We start from the raw sequence: 26,569 nt of genomic DNA, 5'->3' as shown, positions 1-26,569 counted from the left end.
CCGTAAAGAACATAAATCACGAGTGCTCTGCTACAATCAGCTCTGCCTGAGTGAGTGGCGAGTGCTGCGATTCTGCAGCGCCTGCGATTTGCAGAGTCGCAGCGTGGCGGCGGCGACATGCAACGCCCGACCTCAGCAGCGTTGTCGCTTTAGGAGTAGGAAACAATGTGTGTTGGCGTGCACAGAGAAGAGAACCGTGGCAGAACTTACATCAGTCAGTAATAATAATATCATACTGAGGAAAACCAAGTCGAAAGAACTTAGTTTGTATTTGGTCCTTGACGCCTAGTAGTTAGATTATTATTAGAACGTTATTTTGAGATGGACACTTGAGCGTCGCTTGTTGTTTTTCATTTTTTTTGTTGAATTGCCTGGGCCCTGCACCTCTTTAGTTTTTTATTTGACAGTGCGGGTTTTTCTACTGACTAGTATTTACAGCTGTACCTTGCGAGCTTTGGCAGCTCAGGTAATATTAAAACTATTGTAGGATAGTAGATACAGTAAAAAAAATACAGCTATAAGCACGACCAAGCAGCATTAAATGTGCAGATCTAAATGCTGCGTGTCTGCATATACGAAAAATAAAAACCTTCCCGACTCCAAAACGAAGCTGTTGGAGGCAGGTGAAGGAAGTGAAGGCAGAACAGCAGCCTTGAAACAGGCTGCCAGCAAGAATCAAAGGTCCTTTTTTTTTATTTTTATTTTTGGCAATCTTCACTATCCTCCTCAGTGATCAGGTGCAGGGTTATTTCGGCTACAGCCGGGAGCAGTGGCTGCTTTAAGCTCCGTGCATGAGGCTCTTCCAATCGATCCCATCGCACACATCACAACCAGCTCCTGCATCGCACTTAGTGACACCAGCAGAGTCTGATGAACTGGCTGGAAACCGCCGACTAATGGATTGGAGATGAGGGCGGTCGGTCTCTCATCGTCCGTCCCTGAGATGAAGCGGAGCGGCCAAAGTTGTGAGAGGAAATATATTAAGAATCAAATCAAACGAGCTCCGCAGCCCACTCAGGCTGCGCCAGGCCAGTTCCTGGTGCGGCTGTTTGACAGGACGTTTCAAAGGATGCCGCCAATACGTTTGCGCTCTCCTCCTTTGAGCGTGAGGAGAGGTTACGCAGGGCGTGCAGGCCGCTAGCAAGCGCCGACGTCTGCACCACACGCGCGACAAGACTGGTGTGAGTTTGAAAAAAAATTCATCACAAATATGTACATGTGTGCACAGGAACATGCGGCTTATCAGGAAATCTGTGTCCCAGCAGCGCCTTCTGATTATCTGGGTCTTCTTCTGTGTTTTTTTTGCAGCAGTCAGTTCCTGTGGATGGGTCATGGAGTACTAAGTCTAACTGAAAAGGCCTCCGATTGGTCTAAATCTCTGGTTTGAAATCTTAGCACTGTAGCGGCTCCTCGGACTCAGCACGCTATTTGCTGTTAGAAACCTGGGTACATGTGACAAAGGGAACTTGGAACATGATTGGATGAAACTCAGCCAGATAGCTGCTATTTCTTTTGCAAGAATCTTTAACAAGGTCAAAGCGAGGACGTGTCCAACCAAAAGTCAATGACTCTTCTTCTTCTTAGTCCTTCATTGTGAAAATTCCGATGAAAGTAGGGCTAAAAATGAGAAGCAGCTAGGAGTGTAGGTAGTGTAGTTCTGCGTTTTTGTGTATTCGTCTGTGGCGTTTAAGGGACTGTTTTGCAGCAGCTGCCTACCGACCACAAGGAAGCCGAGTTAAAACTAGGAGACAGGAGAAAAAAATATTTTCATTTGGAACTCAGCCAGACCGGATTTCAAATGTGAAATCTTGGCGATACGGCCGCGCAGGGCCAGAAGCACCACAGCAGATGGCTGCGATCCAAGAGACATTGATCATGGCTCAATAGTGGCTCCAGTTTCTGAAAGCGGCGAGTGGATGGATGGAGGAAAAAAAATTCCAAAGGGACACAGTTTCCCTGGCGGAGTACTTCATGTGGGAGAGTCGCACTATGAGCAGGACCACGGGGAGCGAAACCAGAAGAGACAAGACTGCACTGCAGATCCAGTCCGTCTCTTTACACACACACCTACGCACAGACACACACACCTACACACACTTAGACACACACACACCTCTTAAAGCGCAACTCTAAACTGGGCGCCGACACCTGACAGTGATTTACTAAATGTAGTCTCTGATCCTTTTAACAGATTAAAAGTTACTGCAAATAACACACACCAACATACATGCACGCCTACGCCTCCGCATACACACACACACACACACACACACACACACACACACACAGAAGGAGAGGCAACCAATCAGAGGCTGAGGACGTGAGGTCCGGCTGAGAAGTCGTTAAGTGCTCAGCAGTAATGGAGGATCGGCTCTTCGGGTGGAATAATTGAATTAAAAAAAAAAAAACACACACACACACAACGACTGTATCATGGTTTGTGTGGCTTTGTCTGCTACAGTGACCCAAGTGTTTTGCGTCAAGCCGAGAAGCAAATCACCAACAGTCAGAGTCAGTCATCAGACTCAGACAGCAAACGAGAGGTCTCCGCTCTCCACTGATCTCACAGGAAGAGGGAGTCGCCACTCAACTTGGGCCACCGTTCATCATATTTGATGACACAGTGACGTGGAAGCTGCTCCGCATGTGTCACCTTTTTATTACCAGATGTTCAACCACTATATAAATATGTACACACACACACACACACACACACACTACATTAACCGGAAGTGAAAGATAGATATTTACTAATGAGGCTGCTGAGTTGAGTTTCATTGAGGGTTTTTCTCATTTGTTTCTCTTGCTCTTCTGTCAGTTCTGTCAGATAGAAATGGATGGAGTGGAGTCACTATTATGAAGCTTTAATCCTGTTGTTTTTTGGGGGGTTTTTGGTTGTTTTTTTTTTTTATCACAATCTTCCATTTTGATGCATGCACCCTGTCGATGAGAGATTGTCCATAGGAGCCAGCGCCATAACTAAACCAGAATTGCTCTGACCACTAAGCCCCACATCTTTGTTTTGCATGTTATCATTTTGGCCTGACCCAGTTCTTGGAGAGGCAGCGGCAAAGGCTGAAGCTGAATGATGTTTTCCCAGAGCCGGGCTTCAAAAGATTTGTCAGCAAAAAATGCAGGTATTTCTGACATTAAAGGAAATTGAAAATTCAACCAAAGAGTTCTGTAATTGTTTGCACTCTTTCTTGGAGCAGTTTATCATTAAAGTATCTTTGGTGTTAGCACACTAATGATAAGACCACAATAGTCTTGAGTACGCTTGAAATTTATCAGCCAACTTTACAGAAAAGCGTATCACTTACAAGTGTTTGCGATAAACCTGAACTCTATTTACTCAACACCGACTGAATCCTAACAAGAAGTTACACCGTAACAAAACATATTCATTCACACCAGTTTCGCACTAGGGACTGTGTGCTAAATCTCAGTGGATGTGTGTATTTCCTGTGTGGGTCACACTCTGCCGCTCTGTGCGGAGGCGCATTAGAATGCTCTGCGTGTAAACGTCCTCACACATGCTTTTCAGGGACGATTCCCTCCGACTAGCATGTGATGGGGCTTCCAGCTCTGTCAGCACTTCGTCCCAATGACAGATGGCACCCAGGCAGCGGAACCCAGCGGACACCCCAAGAACCCACATGAATGCATGAAGGGACCAGCACGGAGAGTTTGGGGGGGGGGGGTTAGTGACCTTGTATTGTGAATATGATCGTCAGGTTGACCATCTCAGGTCGCAGGGTCACCGAAGGAAGGAAAGGAAAAAGGAAAAAAAAACTTTTGAATCGCTTTACTGCTTTTTGTAAAGAACGTAAAGAACATGTTCGCAGAACCAACAGCTCAAATAATTTCGTCAGAACTGCCGAATAAATAAAAGTGATGAAAGGTTTCCGAAGGTCATGGACCTCCTAATATGGTGGCTGTTCCAAAAACTGTTCGAAAACCAGAAAAACTTTGATAAAGGGAACAGAAAGTCAATTTTTTTTCGGTTTCAATTTCAATTTTTATTGTATCTATTTTATTTTGGTATTAGTATTTCTTATTGGTATTATTGATTTCAGCAGGAATATTGTTGTTATGGCACTAAAAAAAAAACCAACCAAATTGATATGAGAATTGCCCTGTACATCACTATACACTTTCAGTTTAGCTGAAAACTCTACTCTTGCCATTCTGTTCCATCAAGCAACACAACACCAAACAAGACATACACATGAGTGCATTTCGATGACACTCACCATGTTGACCTCTGACACCATGTCTATACTGGCCACATCTATGCTCATGCCAACTGCAACTGGTGGACCTTTAAACAAAACAAAACACAAAAAAAAATTGGTCATATTTGAGAACACACACATACACACACACAATCGCACCACACTTAAACACGGAATGTGTGAGTGTCCAGACTGACCTCCAAAGTCTGGCCGCAGCCGGATGTCGTATCCTTTCAGCAGTTTGTCCACAGTGTCCTTGACGAAAGACATGTTGCCAGGCTCGTTGACGCTGGAAGACACAGAGTGACACACACACGGGAGCGCGCCGTCAACACAACAAAACCCCAACAACACCAACTCACCCTGTCCCGCCTCGGACTCTCGTTACCTCTGCGCGCCGCACAGCAGCGCCACGAGCAGCGGCGCGAGGAGCCCCGCAGCCACGGAACCCCGCATCCCTTCAGGCGGGCTGTCCTCACGCGACACACAAGTGCTCACGCCACGCGGAAAGTGAACTACAGTGGCCCCTCCATGTGGACGCCGGCGCGCGCCACGCTCAAGGTGTCTTCACGTCACGTATTCACGCGGCGGCGGCGGCGAAGGCGCACGTCCGTAAAGGCGCGCGCGAGCCACCCCGTGGAGCCGACCCGCGTCACCCTTCTCATCCTCGCGCCCTCAGCTCCTCACGCGAATCCCCCCCCGCCCCAACTACCTGCTCTGCTCTTTTCCCGCCTCCTAGCTGAACGCGGTCGTTACGGCACGCGCGCGCGGCAGGATGAGGTGAGTGCGTGCATCAGGCTGGGGAGTAATGACGACAGTCAGACTGCGATATAGGTTACTAGTTTATCACCGCGGCTGCCCCCAAACTGAGCGGCTGCCTGGGCACGAGTTCAGAGTCCAAGCTATTATAACTCCTACGGAAGAGGATTAGGGCCACATGTGGGTTGTGTGTGCGCGCGCGCGAGTGTGTGTGTCTTTTTTTCCCTCATAAATCTGACCCTTTTCTGAAAATGTTTACTTTTCACCTCCTCCTCGCCTAAATTCTGATCCCAAACAGATTATTCGGGACACATAAAATGAAAAGGGAAAGTGCATGTGAGAAATAGCAGACACATCCTCTCAGTCAGTTCCCCAACTCTGATGATTTCTGATAAAACAGGAAAGGAAAGACCAAGATCCAGCTCTGGCCCCCAGCTCATTTTTTCCTAAAACAGTGGTGGGCACACTTTATGACTGGTGGGCCACACTGGGTTCTAAAATTTGACATAGGTGGTCGGACCAGGCGCAGATGGACGGAGTGTTTTGGTGACCAAACTCATAGGCAGTGTTGGCGAGTAATCCATTACTAAGTAATCCACTACTGTAATTCAACTACTTTTTAAATAACGGAGTACTGTAACGGGATTACTGTGGCAAAACTGTTAATTATATCATATTTACTTCATCAAGTAACAGAGTCCGTTACTTTTCCGAAATATTTTGCAAGCTAAAAATGTATTATTATCCACAAAATGTCTGAAATTTAGAAAGACAACCCAATACAACGATGTTGCAACAATATGGGCTGTGCAAAAGGCCCTACTGCTGTACATGAGTTTGTTCTGTGAAATGTGCATGTGTTTGTGTTCATAGAGCAAACATTCATTCATGTTAAGAGGACAGAGGCAATATTTGCAATTGCAAAATTAGCACTTTAATAAAGTTCATTCCAAAGCACTGAGCAACTGTCACTTTATCTTTTTTTTTTAAAAACTTAAGTAATTAGTAATTGATTACTTATGAAACAAAGTAGTTAAAGAAGTAATTATATTATATGACTTTTTAAGGAGTAATCAGTAGTTGGATTACTTTTATGGAGTAATCCCAACAACACTGCTCATAGGAGGAAAAAATATATCATGGGATGCGTAGAAATCATGCTTTAATGTCTATAGAAAAAGGAACAAAGGTGTTACAACAAAATATGTGTCTTTGAAGCCCCACTGTATTTAGCTCTTTATTGAAATTACTCTTAAAACTCCTCGACGGCCGCATATGGCCCCCGGGCCGTAGTTTGCCCATGCCTGGCCTAAAATATTATCTTCCTATTCAATCATTCGTTCATAGCCAGACTATTTTGTCGTGACAGAGGGACTGATTGTAATCACAGATCAGAGGCTGTCTGGCAGCAAAGCTCACTTCATGTGTGTGCTGCGTGTGTGGCACGCTCACCTCGTGTCGTAGATGGCGTACAGCTTTTTCATTCCATCCACCGCATTCCTGCAGAGAGAGAGAGAGAGAGAGAGAGAGAGCGAGAGCAGGGGGTTAGTCTGGTCAGCGCTGTTTGTGTGAGATTGCACTTTCGTACAGGTATTTTTCATCCTAGGCCCCGCTGGAATAACTCCTATTTTTCCAGAGATGTTTGCTCCAAGAAAACATCTCTGGAACATATTTAGCCCGCTGTTTGCAGCTCAAACTGATGCTTTAATTTTCAGGGTACAATGAGAAGGCAGTCCCAAAGGACGGAGCCAACACATTTAACTAAAAAAAAAAAAAAGAAAATCCTTGTGATCCAGTAATTTAAAAAAAAAGAAAATGCAAAAGTTTCCACCCAATTTGTCGTCTCGAAGTTTTCAAGCAAACTGAAAATGTTTCACTTCCTGCTAAATCTGATGCTTTGTTGCACATTTCAGAGGGTGGAGCCAACACCTGGCCCGGGGAGGCCCTTTGTGACATCATTAAGACTGCAAAGATAACAGAATTTCTTTTTTGTCATATTTTGCACATATAATTCAGCGCCAACAGTAGCGACGTCCGAGTTGACGTCGCACCTGTCACAGCCCGTGTGACTGAAAATGCAGGTGAGCCAGATCAGGAATGACCCTCCTGAACTGCATCAGAACCTCTTCAGCAGAACTCTGACCTCCTCCATCCTAATCTCCCCACACATCTCTCCACAGCATTCCTCCTCCTCCTCACCATCCACTTCCTTTTCATCTTCCTCCTCCATCCACTCATTGCTCTTCACTTCAATCCACCGCCAAAAGTCTCTTTGCACTTCCCTCCCATTATTTTTTCTTTTTTCCTTCTCTTTTCGAGTAACAGTATTGGATTTTCTGCAGAGACATCCACACTCCCCTTGGGAGCCGAGCGAAGGATGGTCAGTCAGCACAACTGTTGGGAAGCCTTTATTTTCCCCGCTGCCAACCTTTTAATATCCCCAGGGCCAAATAAAACCTCGCTGACAGAGAAATCACACCCCGCCTCCCCTCCCGCTCTCTCTCTCTCTCTCTCTCTCTCTCTCTCTCTCTCACTCACTCACACACCCTCCTCCCTCCCTCCCTCCTCCTCTCTCTTCCCTCTTCCTCTCTTTCTCCGCCTTGCTTCATTCGTGAGCATCGTGCGCAGATGGAGGTGACGTCCCTCAAACGGCGAGAGCTGCCATCTGCGTGAGAGAGAAGTTTGTCGGTCTCGCGTGGTGAGGAGCTGCTGCTGCTGCCGCTGTTGCTGCTGCTGCGGTGCCGTGTAGGCCAGCGTGGGAGGTGAGCACCAGAGGAGGGAACAGCCAACAGCCTGCTGTGCTGCGTGGAGGAGCTACTGTAGCTGCTGCTGCTGGAGGAGGAGGAGGAGGAGGAGGAGGAGAGGAACTGCACCAGGAGGACCGTAGACTCGGTGGAAGAGGGGTAATCACACTTCCACTCCGGCTGAAGAGAGAGAGAAGGAGCGAGAGAGAGAGGGAGGGAGGTTGCTGCAGGGAGCTATTAGAACCAGAACCAGCAGACAGGGTGAGAGAGGCTGCTGGTTTTACTGGTGGGATGAGGGGAGGGGGTGGTTCTGCTTGCGGAGTTGATGGGGTTTTACTGGGTTCCAGCGGTTACTGAGCTTGAGAAGACCGGAGGAGGAGGAGGCAGTGAGTGAAAGGGAGAGGGGAAGGAGGATGACCAGCGAAGGTGTTTGCAGGAACTTTGCAGCATCACTTTAGCGCTTGTGTGGAAGATCTGCTGCTGCTGCTGCTGCTGCTGCTGCTGCTGCTGCACACGTTGTCCCGTGGTACTCCGTGGAAGCGGACTCGCCGCAGTCCCCATGCTGGGCGGCTGCCTGCCATGTGCTGCAAAACATCATCTTGCAAGTGAAGTTCGCCAGTTGGAGAGCAGAATGTGTGCGGCGCTGGGCGATTAGCTGGCAGTTACAGCTCGCAAATTTGTAATACAAAAAAAGGATTTAGTCTATTTGGTCTTGAAGCCAATAAGGAGGAAGATAAGGGGGAGTCAGCTGTGAATGATTTGATGGTTTGGGGGGGGTGGTGATGATGGTGGTCTTCAGCTCGGGTCGGTGTCGTTTCCAGGGATGGGCGATGGAATGTGCCACAGCTTCGCAATGAGACGACTGTGGGTCTGCATCCTGCTTGTGAGCGTCACCTGCAGTCTGAGGTGAGGAACTGACACATCTTCTGATTTTCTTTGTCCCAGTTCTGTTTCTTTGAGCAACTCCCTTTCTTACAGTTATTTTCCTTCATTTCCTTCACTCACTGTTTTTCTTCCCAATACCTTCCTTCTTCTTCTGCAGCCTCTGCCAGGACGTAACCGGAACGCCCAAAGAGGCAGAGTTAAACGACAACATCACCATCTTCACACGCATCCTGGATGGGCTGCTGGATGGCTACGACAACAGACTCCGCCCCGGACTGGGAGGTAAAGCAAGCCGAGACGTTCAGGCGTTCATTCTGCCAATTTTCTTTGTTGGGAAAACGCCTTGAGGAGAGGTGTGGACAAAGGAATTTTTTTTTAGATTCTGACTATGGTGTTCAGCTCCACAGCCGAGACATCAAGGTGGAATCTGTCTATGTCAATAAAACTACAGCACAGACAGAGACAGAGAGATAAGCGGATGTTTGCAGCGCGATATCACACTTCTCACGGTGAAGGCGGGCCGAAGAGATCCGCGCGCTGCTGTGACCTTGGGGAGAACCACATCACCCTCCTCGCCAACAAGAAGCAGCAGCGGCAGCAGCTTTTTTTTTTTTTGTTCAGAACAGATGCAGGTCTAAGTAGCCAGCGGTGTGAAAAGTTCTTGCTGTGAAAGAAGCGAGAAGAATAAAAAGAATAAAAAGACAAGATACAAGAGAAAAATGCTGAGTTCAGAGTGTTTCTCCTCTACAGAAGAGTGATTTATGAGCAAAGAAGATCATTGTGTGTGTGTGTGTGTGTGTGTGTGTGTGTGTGTGTGTGTGTGTGTGTGAGTGTAGATGTAGCTCACATGATTCTAAAACCAAACCTCTTTTTTTGGCTTCTAAAAATCCCACATCTGATATGTGATGTCATGACAGCCTGTATTTCTTTTCTGTTTTTCTCTTTTTTTTTATCAACTGCGTTTACAGAGAAGGTGACGGAGATCAAAACCAACATCTTCGTCACGAGCTTCGGTCCAGTCTCGGACACAGAAATGGTAAGAAGCCCCTCCGATTTCCAGGCTGCAGCCTGAGAGAATCAGGATGGATCACACTGAGGCTGCAGTGCTGCGTCTCCACTCTACACATGACTGAGCCAGAGTGCACGTCACCAGAAAACAAGGCTGATAGTAAAAACGCAGCCCACTCACAATCAGCATGATGCAGTGAGGGCGTGTGGTGAAGGTATGTTAGGACAAGAGCATTCCATCAAAAAGGTTTGCCAACAACCTCATAAAAGGTGCTCCAGTTTCCAGAAATCTGCTCTAAAGCAACATATGGCCCTTTGTGGGTACTGGGTATTGGGGGGTACCAAAACCACTGTAAAGTCCCTGGTCTGCTGTTTGCTCTGCCTGCAAACATATTTAAGGTGAGACAAATCACCACTTTTAGCTGGAGGCTGTAAACAGAGGGCTAAATCTGCTGCTCTTCTGGAGATCTGTAGATTGGAGTCCAGGATAAAAAGTAGAATATTAAAACTTGTAACAACCATACCAGTGTAAAATTTAAGGCAGGGAAAAGAAAATGCGCCATGCACTCCCCCTACTGGCGAAAAGCTTTGTACAAAACTGAAACGTTTTCAATCTGCAGAACAAGTTTATGAAATGGGTGGAAACATAACTACCAAACTGGTGCAAAAAAAAAAAAAAGAAGTATGGTATAGTATTATACTGCTACGCTTGTTTTTCAAAAGCTTGTGTTTCCTCTGCGCAGGAATACACCATCGACGTGTTCTTCCGCCAGAGCTGGAAGGACGAGCGGCTCTGCTTTAAAGGCCCCATGGAGATGCTCCCCCTGAACAACCTGCTGGCCAGCAATATCTGGACGCCCGACACCTTCTTCCTCAACGGCAAGAAGTCCATCGCGCACAACATGACCACGCCCAACAAGCTGCTGCGGCTGAAGGACGACGGCACGCTGCTCTACACCATGAGGTACGGCAACGCATCGATCCAAATATCGATAATGTCGATATCAACGTTGGTATCGATCGATAGCAGCGTAATGACAACGATACTTTGGATTTGAATCTAGATAATGTGTTTGTATATGTTGATTGCTATATTTCGACTAGAAAAAAAAACAGGGCTGCCCAGTAGTTGGAATAAAACATTTTTAGTTCATATGAAATGATTGTGACAAAGCAAAATCTAAAACAGTGGAGGATAAACTACAACGTTTTGCCCAAATTCTATCCTGGTTATCAATGAATTAATAATTCACAAGGGAAAAAAACAATTAAAGGCCATGAAAATTCATTAAGATTGAGTAAATTTGATGAAGTCCGCCTTAATTCAAAAGTATTGGTATCTGCGACACTGCCACTGTATTTACTTGGTATTGGATCAATACCAAATCTTGCAGTATCACATGCCGCCGAGGTACAATACTGACGTTAAATTGCCGCCGCCAATCGACATTTTCCCTCCTTTTCATCTTCCTCCTCAAGCAAAAGCTGATGATGAGTGAGTTGTGTAATCCAGTTAGAGGAGGGGATGGGGGGGCATGAGGGGACGGAGGGAGGAGCCAACTAAAACATCGCATCAGCTTGTAATACTTCTTCGCTAATGGTTTTTGAGACCCCCGCTGCACTCACACAGCCCCCCCCCCCCCACACACACACACACCTCGGCGGCCCACCGGTGCGTAGCCGCGGAGGTCAGATGGGCCGCCGAGGTGTGTGTGTGTGTGTGTGTGTGTGTGTGTGTGTGTGTGTGTGTGTGTGTGTGTGTTGCCCTGTTTTCCCTCCTCCTCTGCGGCCAATGAGAGTCCCTTCACCAAGCAGACCTGCGCTGCTCTGACAACAGCAACAACCTGCTGCTGAAACTGTAGCCGCGATCTGCAGCACACCTGCTCCCGCAAGCAACGCATATGGAATGCATTATTAGAGAGTCAGCAGAAGAGTCTCGGTCGGTTGCAAAGTTGTAAAATAGGTGCCATGCTTGTGCAGAAAAGTTTTGTCTGCATGCGGATGTGAGGAATGATGAGGAACTTTGAGGTGGTAACTCTTCATGGCGGAAAAAGGCGATGTGTTGACGTTTCTGCAATTAGCAACAACTTTTCCTTAACCAACGATTTATTCTCACCTAAGGATGAGAGTCCTCAAAAACTCATCACATCTAAAAATTACTTTTGATATGATAACATCTGCCCTGTGATGAACTGGCGACTTGTCCAGGGTGTCACCCTGCCTTCGCCCAGAGACAGCTAGGATAGGCTCCAGCAGACCCCTGTGACCCTGAATAGGAATAAGCGGGTATAGAAGATGAATGAATGAATGTATGAATGAATGAATGAAAACATCTTCTGATTTATCAAGTCTTTCTTCAATAATATCATATCATGGAAAGCCAACGTAATGTGTCGTTTTCCGGTCAGTGAACTCATCAAAAATAATAATGATAATATTAATAATAACACATATTTAAAAATGTGTCTTACATATACAACAATAATAATAACACACGTCCCCAGCTGCTTTGTTATGTCCCCTTCCAGAGGATGTGGAAGGTCCCACAAAGCATCAGCTTTAACAGGAAAGTTATTTTGTTTTTTGGATTTTGTAAACAAAGGGCTGCATATGCTTCTTTTTGTGACTGTTTGGTTGTCGTTTTATAATTGTGCACACCTGCTCAAATGGAGTCTGGTATGAAAGTTTCAGATTTTATTATAAAACGGGCTGCATATTGGGCCGTGGACTGATGAATAAGCAATAGAGTTAGCCTCAATTTTCAAGCTGCTAATGTTTCTGTCGTATATACTGTATATTTACGGTGCATCTATATAGTCGCCATCTCCTGCCGTCAATGCAATAAATCCACCAAATTGAAGTTGGAGGAGAGAGAGGTGCATGTCAGAAATCATTACCAATCTGCTGACTTTGGATATTGCGGCTGATTCAGCAGCGAACACGACTTCAATCTTCAGCCTTTCGTGATCGCAAAAAAAAAAGAAGAAGATGAGAGCAGCATGATATTTGCTCTCCAAACAAGTCGCCGCCCTGGCTTGGTGGAGCATGGAAATATCTCTCAGAGGGAAGACTGTACAGGATCAAAATAAATCCCCATGAATGTTAAAAGGTACACGTGTGGGATAATGAGGTGGCGCTTTTATCGTCCCGCCTGGTAATTCATCTGCTTGCTGCATTGTCCTTTTTGGTCATTATGATTTATTAAAGAGCCGCTGCAAGATATATTTGACTTTTGCTAATTAAAGCAGTTCAACACAGCCCGTTAACTTTAAAGTCCCCATGTGCATATTAGTCACAGTGCTGCTGCTGCTGCTGCTGCTGCTGCTGTTGCTGCAAATCTATCTGAACCAGGCCAACATAGCAGGAATCACCTGAGCATCATAATGGTGAAGCAGAATTATGCACAACAAACAACATGATCGTTGTATAAAGAACTCACCACTCAATAAGATAAAAAAAAAAAATGCTGTTGTATACGCTTGTTTTCCAAAATAAAAGCCCGTGGGGGGTTTAACTCAGCTGCTCTCAGATACAAAAGAAGGCTGTGAGTGAAACCTGGTTGGCCAACTAGTGTGTGATAGGGACCTTTAAATAATTGTCAGCAATGGATAAACTGAGCATCTCCTCAACTTCACCACTGACTGAATTTACAGAGGAGGAAACTACTCAGTGATTTTCCAGGAATTAGAATAAGGTCCCCGGAGACGACGTTTAAATGTCTGTCAGTGGGTCACAGTCCGGTTCTGTCCGTCAGCGTCTACAAGAGCACTAGTGAGATATACATGTGTCCAGCAGAGGGCAGCATGTGACAAGGTTGTGCAGGCCCTGCAGCCTCTGTGTGTTTGTACACACCAGTATGAGGACCAGCGATTCTAACCAGCATTTTTGCAGCTTCTCACTTTTTATGGCAGCTTTATAATTAAAGCAGAGGCTGAAATCTCCAGATAAGAACTGAAGCTATGTGATGGTCAGAGTTGGGCCTCACAAAGACGTCTGCTTTTTTTGCAAGCCAGGATTTGCCCACCTACAGCGATTCTGCGGCCCACTTCTGCACATGAACAGTTATTGGTCGTCACTGTGGGGCCTCCTTGTGGCTCCGTTATGTAACTGCACTCTCTAACTCATCTGAATAGCACCAGTGAAGGAATCCATATCTTCCAGGCCTCAAAACAAAATGAAGGCCGACCTAAATGAAAGACACTGTTTCCAGCAGAGGGCTGCAGCGGGCGGGAGGTGGTTGGTGGGGGGGTCGGGTGTATTTCTAACAGCTGGTGATCAAGATTATGACAATAATATCTCATCTGGCACGGCTGTGTTCCCTCTCCTCTCGCAGGCTGACCATATCAGCAGAATGCCCCATGCAGCTGGAGGACTTCCCCATGGACACCCACGCCTGCCCTCTGAAATTCGGAAGCTGTGAGTAAACGCGCTCATGAGCCGGCGCCTGCTGTGCTGCAACATTTGCGCCGGCACACAGACTCTAAACATTACTGCACTCCAGATCGATGGCGCATCCTCTCCGGTGTCTTCACCTGTGTGGATGGATGCAGGGATGGAATTGGTTTGTGTGTGTGTGTGTGTGTGTGTTTGTGTGTGTGTGTGTGTGTGTGTGTGTGTGTGTGTGTGTGTGTGTGTGGGTGTGTTTGACGGGTTGTGTCCCGCAGGTGCAGTGCTGTTGTTGCTTGCCGGTGCAGTGCTGCAGACATTGACACACTGCTCCTGATTAAGCCATTAATCAACGTGTCAGAGCTCCTCTCCTGCATCCCTCCTCCATTTACTGGCAAATATTCCAAGCGCATGGAATCGAAAGAGCTAGAAATGAGAACACACATGCACACATGCACACATGCGCGGGCACACACACTCACTCACACACAGTCAGACAGTCGTGCTCACCGCCAAGGTAACCTCTAAAAATCCAGCCCCTACAGCTAGCACGCGCTAAACCGCGCTCGCGCCGAGACCTCTAAGCCATTTAGGCCGCCTCACACCCCTCTCGGAGCGCTCAGGACGACTGAAATATCTGGGGAGCTTCCGTCTAATGAGCTTAAGATTTGCCTCTCAGGTCTACCCTGCCGCTCCAGTGCGTGGGCCCCAGGAGTCACAGCCACAGCCGGGCCACTCCCACGCCTGCTTTGTTCACCTCAGACCTCTAGCGGGCCAGGGATAATGAGCGCGGCCGCCCAGGCCCTCGCTCCTCGCACCCTCGGCTGAAGGATGTCCGTTAGCTCGTCAGGTAGCCCAGAAAGGCCCAACCTGCCCTGAATTGACTTATTGGCAAAGTTTAAATACCGATCTTAACCCGGGTGTCCTTTTGATTCGCCGTGACTGAGATTACTGGGACGCTTAAATTCAATTAATTTCAGTCCAACTTTATTCATCCCTGCGAGGGTGACTGAGCACAACAGCTGGTAGCTGAGCAAATAAAGATGAAGATTTAAAGTACAAACAAATTTTGAAAACAAAAAAAAAACAAACACCAAACCTTCTGTTCAATTAAAGTGATGTAACACGTTACATAAACAGATAAAATATAATCATTTTCTTTTAATCCTGACATTAATTTGACTACTTTTCGAAAGCTCAACAAAAATAAAACTGCAGCAGAGTGAAAACTATATGCAATGAAAAAAATATGTTTATCAATAACTTAATATAATTTACATATTTTATTGATATTAACATGTATAATCTATGATAATCACAACTATAATAACACAAGGATTTTAAAAAGACCCCAAATTAAAAAGCATTTTAAAATTTTAGTCAGTTGATATGGAATTTCGTGTCACCCTTCCTGGTGAGCTCGCCTGTATTTCACTCTCAATAACGCACTGAGCACCACGCATCGCGTGCTGTTGAATGGTGTAGTACAGTATAACATGGCTCTAAAGATCTCTGTCCACCACAAAGTGTTTTCTGGACACATACAGTCGATGCAGAGCAGAGCCGTGTGAGCTGGACGAGCTGCTGGAGTTGCTGTGTATCCTGTTTCCCGGGGACTCCATTAACCCAAGCTAATCCTCTGAGCTAATGGACCCAGCAGCTGAAGGCTCTCAAAGCTACCTGTTCCTTTGCTCTTGCGTTAATCACCTCACATGGCCTGAACTTCACGAGCAGCAGGGCTGTAAAGGCACAGTCGCATCCTGAGGAGATCCTGCGATAAGTCTGACTGGGACGTGAGCTTTGAGAGGAACAGTTCAGATGCTGTCAGCTGCTTGGGTGCTCACCAATGTAGCTGCTCACTGCATGAAAGTTTGACGGAAGAAAAAAACAAAACAAAACACAATGGCACACGTAGATTGACGTTAAAGCCTCTTTCTTTTAAGATTGTTTTAAAAGGACACACATACTAGGATTTACATCCTCTGCATTTCCATTTTTGGCATTTTAATGTTCAGCCTGTAGCAGCTGTGAAGTTTTTCTGCAGTTGTTCTGACCTTTCAGCAGAGAAAGCTTGTCAAGTTGATGGGTGAAAATGCAAATTGAAAGGCAAATGAACAAAGAAAAGACGCCTAAACATCAAAAGCCTGTCTGTTCACGATTCATGCACAGTTTGGCGGTGAAGCAAATTCCGAGAATGTGAGCGAGAGTCACGTCTTGACAGAAACAAAAAACAATTCAACAAAATTGCATAAATATAACACATTTTGGGGAAAAAAGAAAGTGGAAGAATTACCGACAACTGGGGAAAAGGTATATTTAATAACGATCCGCATGTGAAAATATCAGCCAATGTTTTGGTTTTTAAAAAAATAAAAAGTTTAGAGCTTTATTCCCTTGTTGTCCAGCTAATGCTGCTGAAAAAGCACTGGGACGCTACACTTTTTAATTAGACCACCGTTGACTTTTTGTAAGAGCAGCAGCAGGCCATCATTCTAGAGAACAAAACAACAATGTTATTTTTCCTCAGCTGGGAGCATAAAACAGTGGCTTTATTCTGTGTGTGTTTTTCTGTGTGTGTGTGTGTGTGTGTGTGTATGTGTAAAGATTCAGCGACGGAGCACAGGGCTTTGAAAAGCAAACAGTTGTGTTGCTGCCACTGATTTTGTTAATTTAATGCAACATAACCTGTGCAGCCAACATAAGCATCAAAATGAGAATATATTCTCTGTATATATTCCATTATCGTCCCTTTTCATCTCCACATCTGCATGTCTGCAGAGATAACAAAATGGTCACATGCACAAAAGACAAAATCAAACATTGATGCAGCTACAGCTGGACACCGCAGTGTCACAGTAATAATACTCACACATGCTTGTGATGGATTCCCGTTTCTACCTCCAGTGTTGTGCGGTATCTTAGAAAGATTCTTGAGTATCTTGTGTCTTTAACTGTACGCAGCACACGTGATACCAAGACAAATTTCCCGATGGGGCAATAAAGTAAATTGTTCCATATTGTGTCGTATCATGTCTTCAAGGTCAAGGACCAATTAAATCAGCCTGAAGTAACTTTTTATTTTCAAAAACCTGTTAATGGGTATTTTAAATGTTCTAAAAACAGGCAGCCAGAAAAGACTGTATAAAAAAGGGGGAAGGGCTTAGTGGGGCTTGGGTGATTGACCAGTGAATCCAAGCACCAGGTTCAAACGGTAGCATCAGCTCCACTATAAAGAGATTGAGGGCAACGAAAATGTCGAATCAGCCCTTTAAATAACAGAGAGACTAAAAACACTTTTCCACAGTCCACATCTCCAGCTGGCAGGCGGGGGGAAACACTGAAAACAGCTGGACAAAGGGGGAGGAATTTAACCAGCAAACGATTATTTGAACCCTCTGTCTGTCAAACCCAAGCGGACCAATCAGAGAGAAGCAGTGCAGAGCAAAGCAGAGCAGTGCAGTGCGGCGTTTAGCTAAAATCTGGCCAAAACATCTTTTAGCTTCTTCCGCTTTGTGTTTTTAATTAAAGTCAGTGACGCAACTGAGATTAAACTGATCCCTCCGGCCCTCTATATTATTTCACTCACCAAGAGGCGATGTAATACACATTCTACCTGCCTAAAGCCTTTCACCAGCTGAATAGTCTGGACAGACACTGACTGGCTGCCTGGTTGCTTCGTCCGTTGCTGCTGCTGCTGCTGCTGCTGCTGCTGCTGCTGCTGCTGCTGCTGCTGCTGCTGCCGCTGCTGCTGCGGAGGGGGAGAAACAAGCTACAAATCCACGCGGCCGTGCGACGTGGCTCGACAGGGACTGCTTGGAGACAATGTTGCGCGTCTTTGAGATGATAATCCGCAGACTGCTTGACTGGGGTCACACTAAATTGCTGCGAAGACTTCTAACACCACAGTCGCTGGATTAGTGCAATACTGTCGGATTGGGCCGCCGCGCTCTGCAGCACAATCGAGCGGAGCAGAAAGAGACGCACAAGCACGCACCACATCGGTACACAATCGCAGATTTTAGGTTGTCTGTTTGCGTCAGTATCGAGTTTTGTGTTGTTGTTATCGTTGTTGTTGTTGGACTTTGCAGGAGTAGCTTGATTGCAGAGCGAAAAATGCATCGCCACAGCCAAGAATTTCACCCTTCACACACACACACACACACACAAAGACATTGAATTATCATATTTCAAAGCAGCTGGAACCGGGACCCATCGGCGCCACCTATCCAGCTGCTCCCAACACGTCGGCATACACGGAACCATTAGCAACATCTGCACGGCGTGGCACGCTCGCATGCCGTGATTACATCAGCTCCCAACACGAGCCTCTCGCCACTGACACCAAGTTAATCTCTGCGTAATGAAGCAAAAGTGGGTGAAGGGTCAAGTGTTGTGTCACACGGCCGCGCGACGTCTTCCGTCTCAAGGCCCGGACGTGGCGACGGCGACGTGTTTTCACGCAGCGTGACCTTCCGTGCACGACTTCTAGAGAAGGAAGTGACCGTCGTGTTCGCGCGTGTCAATCTCCTAGCTCAAGTATCAGATTTAGCAGCAGGCTGTAAACAGAGGGATAAATATGCTGTTTGCTGTATTTTTTTTTTGGGGGGGGGGTGGATTCCTCGAGAGGTTTTCAGAAAAATTAAATATGTGAGGCTGTTCCACTGGAGTCCAAAATGAAAAAAAAATAAATAAATAAAGACCTAAAAGAGGATCTAATATGGGAACTTTAAAAGTCACTTTGGATTAGTCTTTAAGCCATTTAAAAGTTATTACAACATGAATAGTCGGACCAAAACATAAACACATCAAATTACTTCCTGGACAGCATGAAACCGGAAAATCTGGTCACTCTGCATGCAACCTCTTGTTTTTTTTGTGAGCTTGTTTGGGTGGTTTCTGCTGTCCTTAATATATTAATAAGTAACATATTTAAAATATGACATTTTACATGATTTTTAAATGATGTAACATTTTAGTCACGCTTGTTTTCCTGACCTGGTCATGTGCAATGTTTTCTGCCAGAGGACTTGGAGATAATAAAACCACTGACATGGACTCCCATTTGAGATTATGAACTCACATAGTTTTCTTTTTAGTCCTATTGTGATCTTTTGAACTTTTTCCCTCTCTCTGCTGCACATAGAAGGAAATGTACCCTAAATTTCTGAGCGTGCTCACAACATCAACATCTGACCTTATTCTTGAACTGCAGCTTTAGCAAAAACAAAACATAAAGGTTCAACATCTATCGTTCTCAACCTGTAGTCGCATGAAGCAGTCATGTACAAACAAAACAAGACCTCCAAGAAAAAGCTCACAGATCTCATAGATGTCATCCCCAACCCCAAGCTGAGGGTGCGGTAACAAACGTGGAGAGGTACCAGTGCCCTTTATGACATCACAGAGAGCTGATTTTTAATAATTTTGCCTTAGGACACACTTTCTGCAAAGTGAATTTGGCAAAAGGGTAAAGGATGGACATTCAGTTTAAACACAGGCTAATGTCCAAAGGCAGTGTGAATGAATCAACCTCCTTCCTCTCAAAGCGGTTGATCTCTTGTTTGCGTCATGTTTGTGACTTGAATTCCATTTCAAAAAACCAACCAAACCGTTCTGCTATCTTGCCATGGCAGATGCCTATCCGGTCTCGGAGGTGGTCTACACGTGGACGCAGGAAGCCGCCAAGTCAGTGGTGGTGGCGGAGGAGGGCTCCCGCCTCAACCAGTACCACCTGATTGGTCAGACGGCGGGAACGGAGGACATCTACACCAGCCGAGGTAGCGACGCGTGACCAGGCCTGGGATTAAAGCCAGCGTGCACTATCAATCCATCCACACCTCAGCTACAATGCCTGCAGCTTAATCCCGGCGTTATCTTATATGCTCATTTACCACACCACTGGTATGCTAGCTTGATGGGAGTGGGGGAGGGGGAGTAGGAGAGGGTAGAGAGGGTGGGCGGGGTTTAAGCCCAACCAGCTACGTCCACCATGCTAGCCCACCAATCCACCATGCTACGTTGTTATTATTATAGTAACGGTCTGAAAGACGCTGTGAGAAGGTTATTCTGTTATTTTTGGGACCAAATCAAGCAGGATAGAGACAATGAATGAATTGCAGGGATTTGAGGATGCCTCCCACACATAGCCAGCTGTCTCTGGGGCAGCCTGGGAAGAGAAGGAGGGGCAGAGGGGGCAAAAAAAAAAAAAATCACTTATCCTCCGTGGTCTGAGCCATTGGGTCTGGAGGGTTAATCCGCATGCAGGCCCATCAGTTGTGCTTTTACCGAGTGACGTCACAGCTCAGGCACAGGCTGCTGCCACGGAGACACCGGGAGAGGTGGGCGGGGCTTAGGAGGGAGGGGGGGTAGGGGTGGGACCAGGGAGCGGCATCTGCTTAATTCTGTTATGTAAAAGAAGTATGATAAAACATTTTCTGCGGCTTGTTGCTGCAGAGAGTTTATTGGCGGTGGAGGGATGTTCCGGCTCAATCTGCTCCAGCCGGCCGTGTCGTGTGTCCGACGTTTGCTTATTACAACAAGCCTCTCGCTAGAAACACTCAGCGAGCTTGCGTCAACGCAGCACATAGCTGAATTATTATTGTTGTTGTTGTTTTTATTATTAATAATATTTTTTCACCCACCCACTGCCGTCCGGGAAGTCTTTCCCAAACAGTTTGGACCACAGACACACCGACCCAACATGGCCCTGATTAGCATGTCTAATCTGAGGCAGAAACCCTGTTTAACTTGCCAAGAATAGCTCGGCAAAGAGCTCACGCTGGACACAGGTGACCTCTGACCCCGCAGGTTAAGCCGCAAGCGGATAAAAATACGGCCGCAGGAATTGAATTGATGACCGGCGGAGCTTGTAATATCAGCGTGTTTGACATCAGATCAACACACAGGAAGCGTCAAAGCTCAACAGATGGTTGGCCTCCCCTCCCCTCCTTCCCTCCCACCCAGACCTCCCTCAGCTTTCCAGATCTCCCCCCCCCACACACACACACACACACACACACCCGACACACACACACACACACACACACACACACACGACCATCTAGACTCACCAGTTGACCATCATCGCAGCATTGTTCTCCGCTATGAACGGCAACTCGCCGCAAACGCTCCAGAATCCAACGAGTAGAATCCACCACAGCCGCATTTTCACACTTTATCAGGAGACGTGCGGCCTCGTCTGGGCCCCGGCGGGCGGTCAGATCAGAGTGTGGCTGGCCCGGCGGCGGTGCCGGCACCGGCACAGAGCGATGTTGCTGGCCAGTGGTCCTCGGCCAGCGGAGAAGGCAACCCAGGTGCCCTTTTCTTCAGAGGCATGGTGCTTTCCGCCGCATTGCACGGAAAGAAAACCTTCCCAAACTTTTTTTTTCTTCCTTTTCCTCCCCTTGTTCTGCTCCAGTCCCTCTCAGCCAGCCTCTGCCTCGGTCATGTGTGCTGTTGTGCCCCGGTAGGCTGGTAATCACCGCTGATCCAGGTCCGTTTTAGCGGCGGAGCTCAGGCAGCCAGGCAAGGAAAGGAAGGATGTCCCCAATCAAGAGTGGCCCGGCCCGACAGAATGGGATGGACTGTCTGTCACCCTCCCGCATACACACACTCAGTCTCGCGCGCAAACATACACGCACACAGACACACACACATGCACACGCGCATGCACACTCACGTAGAAAGAGAGTGGCAGAGAGCGAGGGAGAGAGAGAGAGAGAGAGGCCGAGAGAGGGAGAGAGAGAGAGAGAGACAGAGCGAGAGAGATATACAGGATGCAGATTGTGACAAGGGATTAGTGAGACAGAAAAATCCGATTTTGCCAGGAGAAAGCAGCAGTCATCTGTGGATTTTCTATAGTTTATCAGACTCTCCGCCTCGACAGGATTTTTCTCTCTTTTTTTTAGAAAGAAATCTTGCAAATGCAATCTTCACTTGATTAATAGGATGTGATGATTTTCCCACCATCCTATTTTTTTCCTTTTTCACTCCATTTTTTTTTATTTCTATTCAGAGGTGGTTCTCTAATCTGGAGGTTTTCAATTTTAAGTTCATTTGAAAATCCCTTAATCACACCTTCTAGGGACGACACAGCAAAACCCAGTGACTGAACATAACACACAGGGTTTTTTATGATGGAGAAAAGACCTAGACAGAGAAAATTCCTCTGGCCAAAGATTGAATTTATTTATTGCAGTTACTTATGCAAACGGTGTTATAAAAGTAACAAAAGTGCATGATCTGCGTGGAGTGTAATTTGGATCTTTTTTTTATTTTGGCATTCGGTTTCAGTCAAATCCATAATGACACTTTATAAATAGACACCTTCAAGTTGGAGACACCTTCCTGCAGTTGACAGTTGGGTTAAGTTAAACCCAAACCTTGTTGTTTTGAGCAACTGATAATAATTTGACGCTAAATTTAAAAGGTTGTGTTGAATTAAGATGCACATCATTGTTCATTTTCACAATTTTTCTAAGCACATCTTTCCATTTTGTCCCTCTGTGCCTAATCTAGGTCAGTACACGGTGATGAAAGCTCACTTCTACCTGAAGAGGAAGATCGGCTACTTTGTCATCCAGACCTACATGCCCTGCTTCATGACAGTGATCCTCTCCCAGGTTTCCTTCTGGCTTAACCGAGAGTCTGTGCCGGCGCGAACTGTCTTTGGTGAGGCTACAGGACCCCCATGCAACCCAATGGAGGTTTATCCAGTTCGGCCCTTCCAGTAGTGACTTGACTCTCTGTGCCTGCCAGGTGTGACCACTGTGCTTACCATGACTACACTCAGCATCAGCGCCCGGAACTCGCTGCCCAAGGTGGCCTACGCCACTGCTATGGACTGGTTCATCGCCGTGTGCTACGCCTTCGTCTTCTCCGCCCTCATTGAATTTGCCACGGTCAACTACTTCACCAAGAGGAGCTGGGCCTGGGATGGAAAGAAGGCCATGGAGGCCCAGCAGCCCAAGGTGTGTTCTCACGATGGTATAAACTTAAGAGATCACTCAAATCTGTGTGTGTGTGTTCATGCTAAGCACTTAAAGTAAGTCTTCACAAGTCTCTTATGATTATGGTGTAGTCCATCCAACTGGTTCGGTAACAAATACCAATTGTTTCTTTTTAGTTTAGTCTTTTACTTGAAGAGCAATACCTAGTTGTGAATTGTGTGCCAAAATGTAAACAATTTCCAAAACACACATAAGGGTGATTCTGGGAAACAAGCCAAAGTCTGTCGCTTTTCTTAGCAATGATGCCTGTGTCTCCCGTGCAGAAGAAAGACCCGCTGGCTCTGTCCAAGAAGTCCAACAACACCTGTTCCACCGGGGTCAACTACACAACCAACCTGACCAAGGACGCGTCCATTGCCACCATTTCAAACAGCACGGCCGTGCAGCTCAAGCCAGCCGAGGCTAAGGCTCCGGACCCCAAAAAGACTTACAATAGTGTGAGCAAGATCGACAAGATGGCCAGGATAGTTTTCCCGGTACTCTTTGGGACCTTCAACCTGGTGTACTGGGCCACGTATCTCAACAGGGAACCCAAGATTGAGGGAGCGGTGTAGTTTCCAGCGTTAGATCTCCAGCTCTCCTCCCAACGACACCTTCAGGATTTTGTTACTGAAGTGCAGTCAGAACCAATGCCAAGCACCTATTTCTTGTTTTATAGCCTTTTTTGGAGGAGGTTATTTTTGGCTCATGAAAAATCACACTGCATGTCTCACTGAAGTCAAACATTACCATGTTTACTTTGACTTTTCTACAACAAACAACCATTACTTCGTCCCCATTTCAAAATACAGCCGTCAATGAGTTTTGCGCCATGATCTGACACGTCAAAAACTTTATGGCATTTGGCATTTAGCATATTTTTTCCTCTCGAGTCAACAGTAGACAATGGTAAGGTGAGGCCAAATGCTATGCAAGACAAGATTTTTTACTGGGCGCATCACTCAAAAGAAACGGCTTTTACCTTTATAACTCCTTGCTTTGTATGAATGGCCGTGGACTCCAGGCGTGTGCAGCCGGGGCCGGGCAGCACACTGGTGGGGACTTTGCTTTCTTGTCATAAGCAGATGAATTAAATAGCCATGCTAAATGTGATGCCTTCAGAGTGTGACACTCATGACGAATGCACTGAAATCTGCAGTTACTTTTTTTTTTTTTCGGAAAGCCATGCGGCGAACCGTCAACAAAATAATCTTGTTCCTTTTTTCGAGTGTTGATCTGTTTTTGTGCTATTTTTCTGAATGGCCTGATTTTCATAAATTCAATTCCTGTGTTTTTCTTTTCTTTTCTGTAAGTTCAGGTTAAAAGTGACTGTGGCAGCTTCAGTTTCACGCCACAATGATGAGAACCCTATGTGTAGTTTAAAGGAACATGTGCGCATTTATAACATATATAACCTGCTTTTAGAAAAGCCTCACTGAGCCAGTGAGGTTTAGCTTCTATGTTATGCTACAGTGTTAGCTTGAGCTTTAGCAGACTAGGTACAGTATAATTTGAAAATGAAATCTAAATATAGTTTCTTTTGGTTTTAGTTTACTCTTTCTTAAGGTTTTGACAATATGACTTGAAAGTATTATTGGTTCATATGTTGACGCTCTGAGCGCCGGACACTTTCTTGTCAGAACTTGTCAAAGCTAGCGGCCATATCTGATCTGTAGTGTTCAATTTAAGCTCAGCAGGCAAAACTGATAATAAGCAGTGACCGGGTTTTAACAGGAGTTTCTATGATTATCCAGAAAGTGCAATGAGTGTGCTGAGATGATTAATACCATTTTCCTGACTGCAGGCTGTCCTTGACATAGACCTTCTTCTCCTTTTTGAAAATAATAATAACAACACATATGAATTTACAATTTTCACAAGGGATTGTTTATTTGCAAAAGCACAGCAAATATGTCCAACACTGTAGCTGGAATGAAGATGAAACTAGACCTTTATCATTCAGCAGTTTGTGATCCCGATTTGTTGCTTACTTTGTTTATATCTCAGTTTTGAACACATAACAGTGGTTGCGCCAATTTGAGTTAGAAGTTTCCCTTCGCAAGCTTTTTCTGATTGTTTCTCTTTCCAGATTCAAATGTGCCATCCGGTGTGGCACCCACCATAACAAACAATACTCCGTTTTTTGTTTTTTTAGAAAGTATGAGAATGGTCTCAATCGTCTCATCCACTTTTGTAACAGGTAAATCAAATTGTTTTTCTTTCCTTTTTCTGAGGGCACTGCACTTGCTCAGCAGAGTCAGTCCGCAGGTGAGGAACCTCCTTCTGAATGTGAGCCTGTTGTCTGTTGGAGTCACGGATCAACTAAATGAATGTGTTTCACTCGTGCAGCGTTTTGCCTTGTGTGCGGCGAGCGCAACGGCTGTGTTGTGTTATTATACTTAAGTGACTTCTTGGTATGAGCTGTTCTTTAAATGCAATTATATATAAAGCAATAAACAATGCTTGTATGATTTTTTTTGTTGTTGTTGTTGTTGCAAAAACACATTTTAAACTTCTTTTGATTGTCTTTTTAACCTAGACTTTGACAAAGAGACTTTTTCTATGTACAGTTTGGCAGTTCTCCTGATTTATCTCCTATTTGGAAGCACAGCCCTCACCGACCACGTTAATGAACTGGATCTGTTTATTTTATTGTCTTGCTTCATATTGTAGACCTGTGCAGCCAACAAATAGAAGAATCTGTGCCATGTTGGAAAACTTTTTTGTTTGTTTGGTTGTTTGTTTTTTGGGGGTCTTTTTAAAATGATTATGCTGATTACAAATAAAGCTTCACTGACTGCAAGTCTCTGTTGCTTGTCTATCAAAATTGTCAACATCAGTTAAAATAAAACATTGAAACACCGTTGTAATTATCGAGGTGGTAGTGCAATATAAGTTGATATTTAGATTAAAATGAGAATAATTAACAAAGGTGGACAGTGGAACAACCTAGCTTTTTTTTTTTTTTCCAAACAATCTAAAGTGTCCCACGTCAAGCAGCGACAAAAACAAAAACGCTCCAGCAAAACAGTCGAGTGCACATGAAAAACGTCTGACATAGACGCTGCATATTTAGATGCATTAATGCAAGCGACGTGATAAAATGCGCCTTTAATCTCAGTTGATGGAACAACAGGTCGGCATGTTCAGTCCGCCGCGGCTTTGATTATACACGCGCGCCGGCGTGCGGCTCATGTCCCCGCACTGGTAAATCCATCTTGGGGTTCTCTGTGGCGGCAACATCTGGCTCACATCTGCTTGTCAAGGATTTAGCTTCATTTAAGTTGCTTTTTCCCCAAGCCACCGTTCAGCCAGGGCCCGTAGCTACGGCTCCACGGCAAATTAAGCCGCCACTGATGGCGCCAAATGACATCAGTCATCGGTCGCCATAGACTGAGATGGGAGACGTGGCGCGTGCACTATGAATTTGCGCCGCGCTCATGCCTCGCGACCTTTATACACACATTTTAGTGGACACGCTCCGATTTGCCCGAGCCGTCAAGTTTTATTTAAGGCAGCTCATAAAAAAAGCAGATCAGCAGCTACAAATCGATGTTTCTACTTT

The 26,569-nt window shown here is 45.8% G+C and overlaps 2 protein-coding genes across 4 annotated transcripts in view; one reads left to right on the top strand and one right to left on the bottom strand.

Annotated features, from left to right (window-relative positions):
- gabrb3 (gamma-aminobutyric acid type A receptor subunit beta3) overlaps window positions 1-22,095 on the bottom strand; it is a 33,382-nt gene extending 11,287 nt beyond the window's left edge. The window contains exons 1-4 of one of the 2 annotated variants that reach the window (XM_076045512.1): window positions 21,088-22,095; window positions 6,447-6,494; window positions 4,433-4,524; window positions 4,254-4,321 (exon numbers count right to left, since the gene is read on the bottom strand). In XM_076045512.1, coding sequence (XP_075901627.1) covers window positions 4,254-4,321; window positions 4,433-4,524; window positions 6,447-6,494; window positions 21,088-21,182 — 303 coding nt within the window. In that variant the 5' untranslated portion in view covers window positions 21,183-22,095. Of the gene's footprint in view, window positions 1-4,253; window positions 4,322-4,432; window positions 4,525-4,623; window positions 4,913-6,446; window positions 6,495-21,087 lie in introns of those variants that run through there. The other variant, XM_076045513.1, reaches the window with a different exon arrangement.
- gabra5 (gamma-aminobutyric acid type A receptor subunit alpha5) lies at window positions 7,190-25,493 on the top strand. Of its 2 annotated transcripts, XM_076045514.1 has the most exons (11): window positions 7,190-7,374; window positions 7,623-7,897; window positions 8,560-8,644; window positions 8,781-8,905; window positions 9,592-9,659; window positions 10,375-10,595; window positions 13,965-14,047; window positions 19,651-19,794; window positions 22,535-22,687; window positions 22,775-22,986; window positions 23,289-25,493. In XM_076045514.1, the coding sequence occupies exons 3-11, from the start codon at window positions 8,562-8,564 to the stop codon at window positions 23,577-23,579; spliced, it is 1,380 nt and encodes a 459-aa protein (XP_075901629.1). In that variant the 5' UTR covers window positions 7,190-7,374; window positions 7,623-7,897; window positions 8,560-8,561; the 3' UTR covers window positions 23,580-25,493. The 2 variants fall into 2 exon arrangements, with proteins under 2 accessions (XP_075901629.1, XP_075901630.1); XM_076045515.1 differs by lacking the exon at window positions 7,190-7,374 and having other exon boundaries at window positions 7,499-7,897.
- The last annotated feature ends 1,076 nt before the right edge of the window (window positions 25,494-26,569 follow it).

Source organism: Nelusetta ayraudi, unplaced genomic scaffold, assembly GCF_046127955.1.
Source record: "Nelusetta ayraudi isolate G7.1 ecotype Tasmania unplaced genomic scaffold, CSIRO-AGI_Nayr_v1 ptg000084l, whole genome shotgun sequence".
Lineage (NCBI taxonomy): Eukaryota > Metazoa > Chordata > Actinopteri > Tetraodontiformes > Monacanthidae > Nelusetta > Nelusetta ayraudi.
The sequence above is the reverse complement of the archived record's forward strand: the minus strand, read 5'-3'. Positions and strand labels throughout refer to the sequence as shown.

What these genes read in the sequence shown, in the direction of transcription:
- gabra5 (XM_076045514.1), top strand. Translation starts at nt 8,562, where the DNA reads ATGGGCGATGGAATGTGCCACAGCTTCGCAATGAGACGACTGTGGGTC. An exon ending in GCCGGCGCGAACTGTCTTTG is followed by an intron (nt 22,688 to 22,774) that starts GTGAGGCTACAG and finishes TGTGCCTGCCAG; the next exon opens with GTGTGACCACTGTGCTTACC. An exon ending in TGGAGGCCCAGCAGCCCAAG is followed by an intron (nt 22,987 to 23,288) that starts GTGTGTTCTCAC and finishes TCTCCCGTGCAG; the next exon opens with AAGAAAGACCCGCTGGCTCT.